Source organism: Erigeron canadensis, chromosome 1, assembly GCF_010389155.1.
Source record: "Erigeron canadensis isolate Cc75 chromosome 1, C_canadensis_v1, whole genome shotgun sequence".
NCBI lineage: Eukaryota > Viridiplantae > Streptophyta > Magnoliopsida > Asterales > Asteraceae > Erigeron > Erigeron canadensis.
Genome location: NC_057761.1, coordinates 47,023,802 through 47,039,033, shown reverse-complemented (window position 1 = coordinate 47,039,033; position 15,232 = coordinate 47,023,802). Strand labels below are relative to the sequence as shown.

The window sequence follows — 15,232 nt, the reverse complement described above, 5'->3', positions numbered from 1 at the left end:
TTATTGCATAGTAAAGTGGCGCCTTTTCTCAAATGCTTCAGCTAAGCGTAGTTTTGCTGTATTTTGTTACCGTTATTCTCTTTGGATTCCCAGAATCTTCAAGTCGAGTCTTTTTATTATCAAGTCCTGAATGCAAATAATGAACATATATTATGAGGTTTTTGAGATTGTTTATTTGAACATCTTATATGTATGCTTATTCCTTATTTTAGAACTAAGATGATGAAAAGTTCTTATCTATATATTAAGATTGTTTATAGTGATATAATGTCAATATCAACGACACTCAATCCCACCATGAGCAAAGTATGGGGGAGATGGGATGTAGACAGCTTAACCCTACCCGTGCATAGGGCTGCATCTAGAGTACCTCTTGGCAAATGTGTGTATGTATAGAACATCACAATTATAGTGAGGATAGAAAATGACAAATGAATGTTTGTTTGGTCAACTAAACTTTAGTGTCATGCTTGTTATCTTCATCAAACTTTAGTTGGTTATCTGTAGGTCTAGATTAGGAAAAAAAATCTGCTTTCATTTTAGATAAAGATTTATCTTGATGTCAGTTTGATTCCACATGTTGGTTAGTTGTAGTTTGAAATAAATCTCAAAGTTCTTCTCTTTAATCTTTAAAAAAGTATACCTAACCGTGAAAAATATATATAAAATTTATGCCGATTGCATAATATACTATAGCGTCATAGTGTTTATTTGCAGGTGTGCGTTACGAAAGTGTTTACTACCTGCTCACGAAAAGTGATAGATTGACTTCTGAGAATCGATATACTACTTTGTAATAACGTCTATATTAGTTGTCTATATTTTAATAATGAAAGAAATAAAATAAACTGCGAATGGGATTACATGGGTTACGTTTTATCTCTAATGGTCACTGAGTAAAAATGATTTTACTAAACAAGAAATGGGTCAAACGGGTCGAAAGTTATTAAAAATGTAATCTAATACATAAAACCTCCCAAAATTCCTATTGTAAAAACCTTTGAATTATTCTTATAATAATATAGTTTATTTAACAAGTTTGTTATTTATACGATCTTAAATAGTATGTTGGTCAGCCTAACCTGGACCATTTCAGTATTCATTAAAGTTGCTCATCGACCTCTTACCCAACCCACTCGTTTTGCCACCTCTAGCTCTAACCTCATAAACTAAATAATTAACTACCTAGTTTTGAAATGGATGATAACAAAGACCAAGTGCTGTAATTATTTTGTTTGTTTGATATCATGGGACATTAGTGATGTTTCTATATGTTTTAATATACTTGTGCAAATTATCTTGCATGTTGTTCGATGACTAAATCAAAAAGATGAAAAGATTTTCCTACAATGGCATGTAAACAACACAACTTGTACTCAATCCGAACATCATATTTATAATTAATCCATTGAGGATCTTTCTTTATCATTTTGTGTAACTTCCAAGTTAGTTTTATGCAAACAGTTGCTACAAGGGCGGGCACCACACCTACTTCCCTGTAAAAAGTGATGAAAATTCTGGCAACATGTTATCTAAATCTACTAGTATTATATCTCTTCACCGGACCCTGTGTAACGCAAGATAAGCAACAAACCGGTACCCAATCAACATCAATGCCATAACCGACAAATCCATTGGTAGATTATCTAGACCAACCGATTTAACTGCTTGAAAATCTGCAACTTTGCAGTAAATCCCGTTTGAACACTCGTAAAGGTCTTTCTCGTCATATTGAATCCCAAGAAGAAGCTTGTAACAATAGTAACTGTAACTCAGATACTTCAACCATAGTATAAATGGTGGGATTTGTTGTATATAATAACCTCCAGCAATTAGGAAAACCAGGGTTGTAACTGAGGCTAAAGTAGTGGCTTGTTTTACATCCATAAGTATAGCACCTATTGCCAGTCCGAGACTCTGGGCCACAAGAACTGTGAAAAGTACAACAAGCCAGGATAGGATGAAAGTGGCTGGGTCGGGTTTGAGCCCGCCCATCCAGTATAAGATAAAGGTGAAAGCCGTTGGGAGTGCAAGCTCGAGTGGGAGGTCTCCTATGGTTCTTGCTAAGAAGTAAGAGGAGAGACGGTACATCCCTGACGACCGTTCTTTTATAAGCATTCTTCTTTCTTGAGGGAATGTAAAAACTGCATTGTAGAGTGGGTAAAATCCCCAAAATACCGAGAAGAAGAAAAGCATTGCTATCTGCATGGAAAAAAACCGAATTACTTGTGTTAGACACCAAATGTAATTCAGTACAATGGATCAACTACAGTAAAATGCTCTATAGAATTTCTGTTGATGTTATTGTATGACTTTAAATCGTAGTTATTAATGAGATTTGAAGATCAAAATGCTCACACGATCGCCAAGATGGGACGTTGGAGTGTGCCACCATAGGAGTCCGGCCAATATAGCTACACTTATAACTTGGAAGATTCTAAGCTTATTGAAAGCTTCAAATCTTCTCTCTTTAATTCCCCTTTGAATAAGCACTTTGAACTGATGCCACCAGCTTGTGCACCATTGCTCTGATTGGGCACGACTTCCTACATGTAAAGAAAGTTAGTGTATAACCGTATACACAAATAGTAGCCTTTAAAGGTGGCAATATTGACCAATTTATCGATGAATGCCTAAGTTTGAGTTGTGTGCTATCTTGCCAAATATTATTTTGACAAAAAAGTTGGCTAAAAGGGGAACGTCTTATTATTTTTGAAAAATGTATGGACAGATGACTTTTTTTTACGCTTGAGCTCCCATTTCAACCAAGCCAAAAATGAACTGTTTTAACCGATAGCTGTTATGACCCATTACCCACCTCCATGCCCGCCCCACCCATGTTGCCACCTCTAAGTAGCATTCACTAGACATAGTAAAATACAGTAGTAAGCCTCATGCATAATACTTACTTGTTAAACCTTCTTTTGCATGATTGAGATCACATAAATCAGTTTTCAGTCTTGTTAGGATGTGGGTGTCGTAACAACTGACCAGTTTCTGCCTTACTGCTTTTGGCCCCTCTAGATCTTCACCTTGCTCATCGTCTTGTGCCGAATCAGGTGATATACCTGTTTAGAAAAATATATACTTTGAAAACTTAGTTATAATAAAAAGGTTTACACACTGTTAAGTGGAGTCTCACTTTTTTTTTTTTATCAACTTTTGCTACTATTGTGAATATAATATTACACAAGCTAAATTAAAATAGTTAACTTGAAAAAAATGATTTACCATTAGCAAGATCTAGTAAAATGTCAGCTGGGTTGACCGTGACAAGTGTTGAAAACCCGATTGAATAAAAATACTCCAAGGCAGTTGAAGCAGGACCATAGTAGATTTGTGAGCCTTCAGAGAGCAGGACCACTTTATCAAACATGTGATATATCCGGCTAGACGGTTGGTGAATTGTGGTGACCACGGTTCTGCCACCATTAGCCAAGCGTTTGATCGTGCTCAGGATCCGCTGAGCTGTGGTTGAGTCAAGACCTGATGTGGGCTCATCCAGTAACAACAAACTTGGGTTAATTAACATTTCTTGACCTATACTCACCCTCTTTTTTTCCCCACCTGATATACCTCTAACTAGTGGACCACCTATCATGGTATTTTGACATTTTGTCAAACCCAACTCAGCCACAACTCGGTCAACATGGTTGACTTTATCTTGTTGGGATAAAGTTGTTGGCAGCCTTAACATAGCAGTGAACAAGAGGGTTTCAGTTACAGTAAGATGAGGGTAAAGAACATCATCTTGAGTCACAAATCCGGTTCTTCGTTTAATGGAGCCACAAAATGGTTTGTTGTTATATGTTATCTTTCCAGATAGTTTCCCAGCTAGGCGTCCTCCAAGAGCTGTTAGTAGGGTGGTCTTACCACTCCCTGATGGACCCAACATGGCTAGTAGTTCACCTGGACAAACCATACCTGTTACGCCATTTAGTATAGTCTTTTCTCTAGCACCCTTTAGTTTTACTGTATATACAACCTCTTCAAACTGCAAAGAAATGGAGAGCAACATAAGTAACAGTTAAACATATAAGCTTAGAAGACATTAGTAAATAGAGAATGGGAAGAAACCTTTAAAGTTATGGGGTGTAAAGGTGTCTGCAAAAAGGACTTTAAATGACCATCATCAGGTTTCACTCTATTTGTAACTTCTTCCATTGGGCTAGTAGTAGTGGCAGAGGAGCAACCTATTTTCTTTGGTTAACCTGAGTTTCTTAACAAAGTGACATGCACAAGACATGTATATATACATATATGTGGGTGTAGGTGCACGCGAATGCTTTAAGTACTGTTTGATTTGATTTCCACGAAGTTGCAAGATGCCTTCTTTTTTTAAAAGACAAGGACTTGCACACACTTACAACCACCTAAATTATTTACAAAGATTTTCTCACTTGAATCCACAACATATAATTTGGTCAAAAAGGGTCAAAAACCCATACGGCTAGGTCAAAGGCCCTTTGGTCGCAATGCAGTTTAATGTTTAGATAAATAGATTATGCTTGTGATTCATTTTGAATAATTAGTTTTATAACAGCCGGAACAAAATATATATTCATCAAGGGTAAATTAGATACATTCGTTTAACCCTTCTTTCTACGTATTTTACTAAAAGTTTCTAATAGACATTACTGAAGTCTAACTTTACCATTTTAGGATGAATAATTTTGCACTTTAAGAGAGTTTGGTTTCATTCAATGAACTATTATATGTATGGCCTTGCCGACACATGCAGGATAAAACTTGTTTCCGTAAACCTTAAAGTCAAGAGTGACTACTTTAGGCCCATATTCTATTCGGTACACGTGCAACCTTCAGTTAGTTTAAGAGAATACTAATGAAGCTTAAGTTTCAACTGACACATCTCAAACATGAGAATAAGGTACTCAAGAATCAATAAAAGTAAAGGAAGTTGAAGGTGAATGCAGTCTTGATTGAATATGCGGGTCCCTGGAAATGAAAGCAAATATTCAGAGCAATTCTTAAAAACAATTTGTAGGAAATATAAGATGATGAATTAAAAACAAAAGTCAAATTAGTGTCTAGGGGTATCCCACTTGGGGAAGAATTGATGCTGCTGTACTAAAATCATCAGTAAGTAAATAATGGGTCAAAGTGATCAAGAACAATGTAGGTGGAGGAGAAGGCGAGTTTATATTACTAGTAAAGTAAAAGTTGAAATATTCAAAGTGCAGAATACTTTTCCTGTCTAAAGTAAAGCTAGCTACCAGATTCTTTACATACACTTTAGTTTGAAATGCTTGTTATCTGTTTATAGAAAAATTACGTGGTCTAGACTTTTTTGTTAATCCATTAGGTCCAAATTGAGCAGTTAAATTGGAGCAAATAAACTTGAACACAATATATAAAAGCTCAGTATGTCAGTGTAGACTATCGTTACTCTTTAGTTTTTGGCTCGTATAATATGCAATCGTCGAGCAGCCTTTATATACCAAGTAGTCAAGTACTGACAAGGCAACATCTTGTTGATTTTGCACGAAATCGAAGGTTGGATAATCGGTCTAATTCACTTGATTTTTTCAGTATCGGCTAACGTTTGTAGAAAAGATTTTTCCTAATATACTGTATAACCAAAATCAACATGATGATCGAGTCTAGTATCAAATTTAATTGGAAGTCTTGAACCCTTCCATTTATAAAATTTTTGTGAAATGATATGTTAACAACAAAATTTGGTCATATACGTACAACAATATCCATTTTTAAACACTTACAACACAAACTATGACCATACTACTTATATATCACCTTCTTATTTCTTAAAAAATATTATTAGAAATTGTTTTTTAGCTATATCATATTCTGTATAGTACAGTATTTATATTGAATTTTGTGGGTGGGTAGAGCCTGCAAGAAGGAATTAGATGCTTATAAAAGTGTTTTGTTCTTGAACAACCCCAACCCCAAATCCCCTTCCCACCCTAAAACTATAGATTTATATACTCGATCAAAAGAATAAATCATCTTCTTCACAATATAAAGAATCCGCTTTTTATTTGAATAATAATATGCAATGCTCAATGTATATTGGCATGATACTCTTCTAACGATCGAATAAATATCATCTTGATCAAAAGCGGAAAATAGTATTTAACAATTGTTTAAGATTTAACTTTTGATTATCACTTGTTACATCATGGATGAAACAACGGCGAAATGACTTCAACAATAATTAATGCCCAATATGTAACGTCATATTCGTGTGATGAATAATTTGACCTTTGCATGATATTCAAGTTTCATACATATATTAATTTGTCATCATTGATATGATTCTCTTTTTTACATGGTTGGTTTTTCCTAAAAAGGTACTAGTTCATTAGCAAAATATATTCACAACTTTGATTTCAAATACTCATAGGACCAAGTACTTTTGTAATCATGGTTTTGTTGGAATGAACCTTATGCTAGCTTGGCAAGTTTAATGGTTGGTCACTGATCATAGGGGTGTGTGACTTGGTACAAAGGGAAGTGGGCTGAATTGACAGGCAACACGAGTGAAAGCCGTCCAGTGATCTCTTCTATAGACCGCATGGTGATCTTGGTGATCATGGGTTTGGTTGGTGTATAAATAGGCATGACTAGTCCCAAAAGCAATTCCTATTTTGTAAGAAGAGTGTCAATGGCTTTTATGTTTCAAGAAAAAATTCTAAAAATAGGATTGTTTTAAAACATATGGCTAAAACTAGGATGATTTGCTTTTTGTATTCTAAATGTAGGATTTTGAATTTATTTTAAGTTTTTTACCCGTGACCATGAGCCCATCTGTTTTTCCATCCACTTTTTTCGTTTCCTATTTTCCTACTTTCATACTTTTTTCATTCTTTTTTCTCATTAATTATAAATCCATTTTTCATGAACAAACTAAATTTAAGACTAAATTTAATTCATTAATAAAAAGCATTACAATACAAGATGACAGTTCAATTCATATCAAAGCTACGTTGAGAACGGGTTCTATTTCGTTAATTTTTCTCGGTATTTCGGCATTGTCCGTATTTACGACGTTTTTAATTAGGATGATTAGTGTACTTCTAATTCGATTTTCATGTCTTCAATTCGCCCTTTCCCAACAATAAATTTTGTGTAATCTAGTTTTTTAACCTTCAATTGAAATTACTTCGATCATACCCGAAGACAAAAACGGTGATTTTTCTAAGGGCTCTTCCCATTCCTCAACAAAATACCTGAACTGTTTCAAAAACCAACACATAACTGTCTATCAGTTGCCTCGTAAATGCGGACAATGCCAAAAGATCGACCAAAATTAACGAAACAGTCGAAACTGTACTCGTTCTTAACGTACCTAGTTTTGATATGATATAATATATCATGTTTATTTAATTTAATTGTTATCTTGTATTGTACTGCTTTCTGTTATTGAATCGAAGTTAGTCTTAAATCTAGTGTGTGTCTTCCTTGAAGTTCATGCAAAAAATGGATTTATAATTAGTGGGAAAAAAATGAATAAAAAGTCAGCAAAATAAAAAAGGAAAAATGTGGCTGCAAAACCAAGTGGCATAGGAAAGAAATTAAAATAATCAAAAATCTTACTTTTAGAACATAAAAAATAACTCATCCTAGTTTTAGCCATACTTTTTAAAACAATCCTATTCTTAGAATTTTTTCATGTTTCAACCAAAGAGATCTTTGGTTTTGTTAACCATTGGCAATACCGGCCTCTTCACTTGGGGTTAGTCGGTGAGAATGTTCGGTTGAGCAACAAGCATGTGTGCGTAGATCTATGTATGTATATGTATCTGTAAAGTATAGTAACAAACAAGTACGCGAGAAGTTGTTGGTATGATGTGCAATTGAGTTAACCAACTATATTGTTGGAAGTCGTTTTAGTGTTTGTTTCTTATCTTGTTTAAAGAACAAGATTATTGATTTATCTTTTATTTATTAGTTTTTTTTTCTTAAAAAAAAAAAAATAAGAAGAAGAAGGTTTATTCCAAGCCTGTGAGTTTGAGATTCCGTAACCTTTAGACTAAGAGGAGTAGCCCTTTAGGGAATGCCCTCCCACCTATCATGTGGTGACATGTGGCACTTACCAATCATGAGGGGCATTCTTCCATTACCTTAGAGTGGAGGAATGCCCCTAGGGGCATATATATATATATATATATATGGGAAAGTGAGTATAGGGTTGTCCCCCATCTAAGCTTAGATGGTGAACCCTTCACACTTGGCTTTTATAATCATAAAAATCATGGGGGCCATGTATTTATTTAAAATTCAAACAAATATAAAAATATTTGTATGTGAGGGGTTCTCCATCTAATAGATGGGGAACAACCTCATGCACATTTTTTCCATATATATATATATACATAATTTATTTTATTTAGATTATATATATAATAAACTTAATAAATTTTTGTAAATAAATATAAATTAACTTAATACATTTTAAATAAATATTAAAAATAAAATATGATGGAAGTAGCATTTGTAATAAATATTTTCAAAACTTGAATATTTATTTTGAAACAAATGAAAGTTCAAGGGTTAAATTGAAAAAAGATATTAAATATATACATTGGAATTTGTAGTCTTCTTCGTGATACCATCGGCTCCCACATGCAACTCTCATAAAAATAAAACTTAGAACATATCTTTTACTAAAAATTACTCTCATATTCACACACACACACACACACACACACACACACACACACACATATATATACCAAACCCATCACCAATTTAAGATGGTGAAGCATGTGGGCACATGAAATAAGAAATGGTGCATGCAATAGGACAAAAATGGAGGGCTCATTTCTAGCGTTCAAAATGCGACGGGGCACACATATTAAGATGGCGTAATGCCCCCCGGGACCGATGAGGGGCGTTCCGGGGCATTCCAATCATTGTAACGCCTAAGTAATGTTCTACTCCTCTCGGTCTTATTGTTTGTCTTTTTTTAAAAAAGAATGATAATGTTTGTTGAGACCTTTTCTTGTAAGTTGACATATACACCACTGAAGCCTTGAAAGCTTAAAGCATATTCTACTTGCTTATACCGCTCCCAACAGTGCGTTACAGTGTGACACAGTTGGTAGTATTGTATTTTCATTGTGTCACGAGGATATATATAATCCATAGAGAAACTCTCAAGACGAGAACACGAGCTTTGTTTTCCAATATATCTTTGTTTTCATGTCATTCCAATGTTTTTTTTCCACAGTTGTTTTCATGTCATAGATATTGCTTTTGTGCAATTCAAGGTTAACATTTGTTTGTATATGTAGTTGGCAAAAATACAAATACGTGTAAAACTATCTTATACATACATCTTAATTAGGGATGAACTAAAGACCCTTAAACCAAAAACACGATCGAGAGCTGACTCGTCCGAAGCCCTAGCGGGCTCGAGCACTGGTCAAGTTTGTGTTCAATTTTCGGGTCACGGGTTGGACGGGATCGGGTGATGCCAAAAACCGAGAAAATATTAAGGAAATCCATGACCCGCTCGAACCTTCATGGGCCGAGTCACGGTTCCGTTTTTCATGCTCTCGTGAGTCACGGATCAACCCAATTCAGATCGAGTCGAGTCGGGTTTCGACCCGTGTACATTTCTAATCCCAATATATAAAATTGTGTCATATTTGATATACTATTTTAAAAAACTTTTGATTATTAAATTTTTTGATACAAAAGTTTATTGTACAATGTCTAAAAAAAACAAACAATTTTATATTGCATTAGTTCAAACTTCTCATTTTATTTTCAAAATTCTTCAAACAAAAGCTAAACACAAAAGATCGAGCTATAAACTAGTTTTTGGCTTAACATGAAAAAATCGACATCCGGGTCGGGTCAACAACCAAATCCAACAACATTTATCCAATTGGACGTTTGCAAGTCTGCAACTTTACAATCAAACTTTCAAGGGAAAAAAAAAATGGAAGATGAAGAGAGAGGAGGGCCAAGATTAAGCAAAAGATTCAGCGACAAAAACGCACAAGGGGAAGTGGATTACAAAACAAAAGCAGGAACAGCGTGGTCACACTCATATCTGAATCAGAAGCCATGGCATCCCCTTTCTTACCCTAATCAACGCCGTAAATGGATCGCTGAACAAACTCATGCCAACCAAGAACGCCGTGCTGAAGAAGTTGCTCGTGAGGTATTTCTATTTCTCTCATTCACTTCTATATATATATATGTATGTATTTTGTGTTTCGTAGTCTAACCCTAATTTATATTATATGTAAGTTATAATATATATATTTATGATAATGTAATAGTTAGGGTTATGTAACAAGGAAAATGCTGTATTGTATAAAGTTTGCATATTTGTATAAAAAAAAAGTTTTGATTTGTTGTTATTGTATGCTATATATGGTGATCTGTTCGTAAGCAAAGCCCGTGTCAAGTCATAAGAAGTTCGGGTATATTATATGATAAAAATTGATACACACAATGGCAAGTTTGAAATTATGATACGGGCTACAAATGTTTTGCCTAAATTTGGATATCTTTGAACTTTGGAAACACCTTAACAATCTCCTAGGTGGCCTAGTGGTATCGCGTGCGGAGGATAGGTAAAAGACAGGGTTTGAACCTTACTGGGTAAACATCTTGGGATGGGCAGGGAAAATTCTTGGAAATGACATGGGATTACTGGTTAGCGGGTTAGGCTATTTACGTCAGAGCCAAAGGCTTGACTTTCTTTCCCTGGTAGCCTAAACAGGGATTCATTTCGTTTATATCAAGTGAAGTTGTCATTAATGTAAAACAAGTAAGAAAGACCGAGATACCGATGCTTTACAATTTGTGTGCAATGTGCATCCATGTGCATCACTTATTTTCGAATGGTTGATCATACACCCCAATTTTGATGCATAGCCGCCATGTATTGCTCTCTCATTCTTTTTCTATTTTTTTTACCGTAAAGATTTGTTTTACAATAACCAATCCTGTGCGTTGATTATATGTTTGTTGAATCTGTGGTGGTTTTTGTCCAATGCAGTATGCTCAGGAACAAGAGTTTTTTCGACAAGCTGCGCTTGTTTCGAAGAAAGAGAAGGAAAAGGTTAGGAACAAGAGTTTTTTCAACAATCTTAGTTTATGAGGCTTTTCATTTGGTGTTGTATAGTTTAACTCTAAAGATGTCAAATTTTAAGCTTCAACTTCTTTGTAACACAAACATCAGAAAGAGTGTCGGTTTTGCATTGATCTTGTGAATTAACTATAAAGTCAAAGTTCTCTTTTAGTTAGAATGAGGGAAAACAATTTATGAACTTTTTAATGTATCCATTTACACTACCAACAAACCCATGATTGAGCGGGAACTTAATGTCATGTTATATTATTTTCTATGAGTTTATTTTTGTAAAAGAAAATCAAATTTAAAGAGGAGAAGCTCTTTCTTTTGTTGAGAATGTGAAGATTCACGTTAGATAGGTTTGTTTGACTTGATATTTTATTTGACATGTAACTTCGAAGATGGAGAATTTGAAAGCTGTTAGCTTTATGTATATTCGACCACCTGGCTATGATCCTGAAAGTGCCAAAGCTGCAGAGGTTGCTGAGGAGAAGAGAACTCAGGACCCCTCACTAGATCCACATTCGGAGGAGACTCATACGTAATTGATTATGGAGTTCATTGATTTACTGATTAAATTTGAGAGATTTTTTAATGTAAAGTGAGTTATATTTTGCTGCAATTGCAGGGTGCAAGAACCTGTGCCTCCCAATGAGCAAAAGAAGAAGCCAAGGCCTAAAGATGTTTTTGGTCGTGCCCTACCAACGGAAGAAGAATTTGAAGCCCTTAAAAATGCCCCAAAGTATGTTCCCTGCTTTTACACAAGAATGTTTTGATTCCATATTAGTAGGTTCATGCTGTAGTTTACCGTAGATAATCTTTCTATAAGTTCATCTCAACTAGCATCTTATGGAGGCTGTTTGTATTATCTTATCAATTCCTGCTTCGTTATAACTTAGTTATTAGTGATGAAATTTGATGTTCTTTAGAGGGGTCGTTCTTTAGACTTGTTAAATTATGGAATTTAGAATTGCTCTCACAGTGGTAAGTGTGTTAGGCCTGAAATAAAATGCACGTTCATATGCTATAGGAATTGAACATTTAACCATATGATGAATATACGTCTATCTCACAAAGAACCAAATCTTACACCACTAACATCACCGTAGGAAATTGCTTTGTTCCATATTTTCAATCATAAAGATTTAATATTTCATATCATGCTCTTTTACTATTCGAGTCTCATTCACTGATGCGAGCTGTTGTTGATTTAATGTGTTTACTTTGGTTTTCTATCTTTAAAATTAATGACTCACTGTTGAATGTTGATTTAATGTATTTACTTCATTATTATGCAATTATGTTGCTTTTGGGTTTGTTCTATGGGGCAGTATTATGATTTAATCCTGATTCCTTTGTGTATCCTTTGTTTGAACTTAAGAGACTTTTATGTATTTTTTTGTTGATGTTCTAGGATGATATATGAGAACGACCATGGTTGGGTTGGGTAAACCTAACCTGTAAACTCTTCTATGTCAGAAGTTTCAAATGTCTTATATTTTTATGTTACTAATATAAATCTTTGTAGAAACGGTTTACAAAGTTGTGTGCATGGAAAATAATTATGGGGAAACTTTCAACCAATTTCTCTTGTAGCGAAAGTTCTGATTCGGCTTTTTTAAGTCGTTAGAATCAACCATCTTGTTTTAGGCAAGTCAAGGCTTGCTTATCTTTATTATGAAAGTTGTGGCTGCATACATCATCCTTCGTATCACATCTTAATTGAAATACTTTTATTTGGATCTAGATTGTATAATGGAAATGGTAACATTGTTTTAGGATGGAGACTGGTGTTGCTGGAAGGGCAAGGCCATTTGGAATTGAAATACGGAATGTAAAATGTGTGAGATGCGGAGCGTTTGGCCACCAAAGTGGTGATCGAGAATGTCCATTAAAGGATACTATAATGCCTAATGAAGAAAGCCGATTGAAAAGAGATGATCCTTTAACAGCTATCATAGCCCAGACAGAATCATCCGAGGTAATTACAAACTGGTAGATTGTTCAGATTGTCGATCTTAGATGTACCTGAACGAGTGAATGGTAGTACGTAGCATATATTGTTTATGTTGTCTACAAGTGGCAAGTTTGACCTATGTTCTTTTATAAATGAGTAGACTTAAAGGTCAAATTGCACAGAACCTTTTTAATCAAACTTAAAAGTTTAGACTATTACGGTAGTGTTTATATGTAATCATATTTGTCACACTCATTATCTATCAAAAACTAATCAATCAAGTTCTAAGAAGTAAGTGTCTCATGATCAACCTAACCCACCTGTTTTGACTAGTGTCTAATTATATGTTTTGACCTGTTATCTAACCTTCCCAGTTTGCCACCTCTACATAATGTTATGAAACTAAAAATATGGTTGCAGCTCCACAACTTAAAGCCTTTCAAGTGTCAAGTAGTTTTTGTTCTGAGATGTAGTTTCATTTTGCAGCCTCTTAAATGGGAGTTGAAACAACAGCCTGGAATGAGTCCACCTCGTGGTGGGTTCAGACCAGACGATCCAAACCAGCAGATTGTTGCAGAAGACATTTTTGATGAATATGGAGGTAAGCTTGGCAGCTTGCTTAGAAATATAATTTCACAAACACAATTAATCATCACCAGATTAAAAAAAGAATAGCAAGATTAAGTAGATACTATTCAAGAATGGTAGAAAAATGAGGTATGTGAAGTTACAATGAACCCTAATCCTTACCGAGAAACCAATCGCTATCTTTCTTTACCTTAGTCCTCGCCAAAATAAATATGGATCTAGCTAAAAATCTATAGGTGGAAAATTGGGTGGGTTGGGTAGCAATTTAGGGCTGGTAAAATAAGTTGCATCAGGAAACAGACCAGCACCGTTCCGAAGGTTTACACAACTTTGTTGAAAATAACTATCAAGGAGGTTGTAAACATTTTAGAATGCTTTTGAGAACCTTCAAACCATTTAGCCATCTTTAGAACTATATGTTACCTATCGGATACGTTGGCGGTAATGTTCTTGATTTAGGAAGTTGTAAACACTCAAATATACTTGGGCAACTTTTAATATAACAATTTAAGAGTTTTTATTTTTTAACCTTTCCAGACCATACTCTTTTTAGCTAAATTTGTAACCCCTTTGACTCGTGTATCTTTATCTTTTTCTGAAGGCTAGTACATTTTGCATGAGATGGTAATGTTTTATACTATTATGTAGGGTTTCTTGGTGAGGATGTGATCCCTAATCTACTAGCCAACTTCTCTACAAGCAAGCAAAAGAAGTCTAGTAAGAGAAAACACAAAGGACAGTCACCATCAGTGATTAAGGGCCATCAAGACAATACGTCTTCTGATGATGATAGAAAAAGATCAAAGAAGAGTAAAAGTCGACATAAGAAGAGAAAGAAACGAGTACAGTCCGAATCAAGTTCATCTGATGACTCGGAAGTTGATAGGCATAAGAGGAGCAGAGGCAGTGGGCATAGGCGGCATGGTAGATCAGAGAGTTCAGAATCTGACCAGAAACAAAGATTCGAACATCGTCATCACCGTCATCAACACCACCACCGTCACCGTAGACGTTCAGATTACTCAGACTGAGAGTGTTGCAGTAAACCACATTGTACAATTCTGTTTTGACATTTATCGTGTAATTTTGCATCTTTGATAAATGGAAAGAAAAGTTAGTAGGCGTTTGACTTTGAGCTAAGGATGTGCAAAATTGGTCTGGGCCTCTTCTAACCATATTTGTATGATGTCTGGATCTAGAGTGTTTGGTATAGTTGAGTCCACAACTGGAATACAAATGTTGCATTTATAGAAAAATATAGTTATGGCTCAAACATGAAATTCTGTCATTGATGTCCTCTTTTTTCAGAATTACCAACCGGTCTGGGATTGATGTGGTTCCAAACTGGACTTGATCGATTCATCTCTGAATAATTTAGTAACCATAGCTGAGGTGTGTATGAAAGAAGGGATTTTTCTCACCTTCTCATGGAGTACTATCCTAATTGCTAGTAATTCTAATCAGACCCTTCAAACATTCTCACTAACATTGTACAACCCAATCTTTGCCAAATAAGTGAATAACAAACCTTAACCAATTCAAAATGTATCATATACACCCGTGTACCGATAACCCACTGCAATTACTAAAACTCAAAAGTGGCAATT

The 15,232-nt window shown here is 34.9% G+C and overlaps 2 protein-coding genes across 2 annotated transcripts; one reads left to right on the top strand and one right to left on the bottom strand.

Moving 5' to 3' along the window:
• Positions 1–1,370: 1,370 nt before the first annotated feature.
• On the bottom strand, positions 1,371–4,188 carry LOC122585048 (ABC transporter G family member 14-like). The gene is made up of 5 exons (XM_043757146.1): positions 4,078–4,188; positions 3,232–3,994; positions 2,910–3,068; positions 2,359–2,546; positions 1,371–2,202 (listed from the first exon to the last, which is right to left on the bottom strand). Exons 1-5 carry the CDS (start codon positions 4,162–4,164, stop codon positions 1,558–1,560), a joined length of 1,842 nt encoding a protein of 613 aa, XP_043613081.1. The 5' UTR covers positions 4,165–4,188; the 3' UTR covers positions 1,371–1,557.
• A 5,683-nt stretch (positions 4,189–9,871) lies between these two features.
• Positions 9,872–14,760, top strand: LOC122584963 (uncharacterized zinc finger CCHC domain-containing protein At4g19190). Its single transcript, XM_043757055.1, has 7 exons — positions 9,872–10,159; positions 11,006–11,068; positions 11,482–11,621; positions 11,709–11,822; positions 12,860–13,061; positions 13,524–13,638; positions 14,274–14,760. Exons 1-7 carry the CDS (start codon positions 9,935–9,937, stop codon positions 14,654–14,656), a joined length of 1,242 nt encoding a protein of 413 aa, XP_043612990.1. The 5' UTR covers positions 9,872–9,934; the 3' UTR covers positions 14,657–14,760.
• The last annotated feature ends 472 nt before the right edge of the window (positions 14,761–15,232 follow it).

Coding starts and splice junctions, on each gene's coding strand:
- LOC122585048 (XM_043757146.1), bottom strand. CDS start 4,164: ATGGAAGAAGTTACAAATAGAGTGAAACCTGATGATGGTCATTTAAAG. Junction 3,995..4,077: donor TACACCCCATAACTTTAAAG/GTTTCTTCCCAT, acceptor ATTTCTTTGCAG/TTTGAAGAGGTTGTATATAC. Junction 2,203..2,358: donor CGTCCCATCTTGGCGATCGT/GTGAGCATTTTG, acceptor TTTTCCATGCAG/ATAGCAATGCTTTTCTTCTT.
- LOC122584963 (XM_043757055.1), top strand. CDS start 9,935: ATGGAAGATGAAGAGAGAGGAGGGCCAAGATTAAGCAAAAGATTCAGC. Junction 10,160..11,005: donor CTGAAGAAGTTGCTCGTGAG/GTATTTCTATTT, acceptor TGTCCAATGCAG/TATGCTCAGGAACAAGAGTT. Junction 11,069..11,481: donor CGAAGAAAGAGAAGGAAAAG/GTTAGGAACAAG, acceptor GTAACTTCGAAG/ATGGAGAATTTGAAAGCTGT.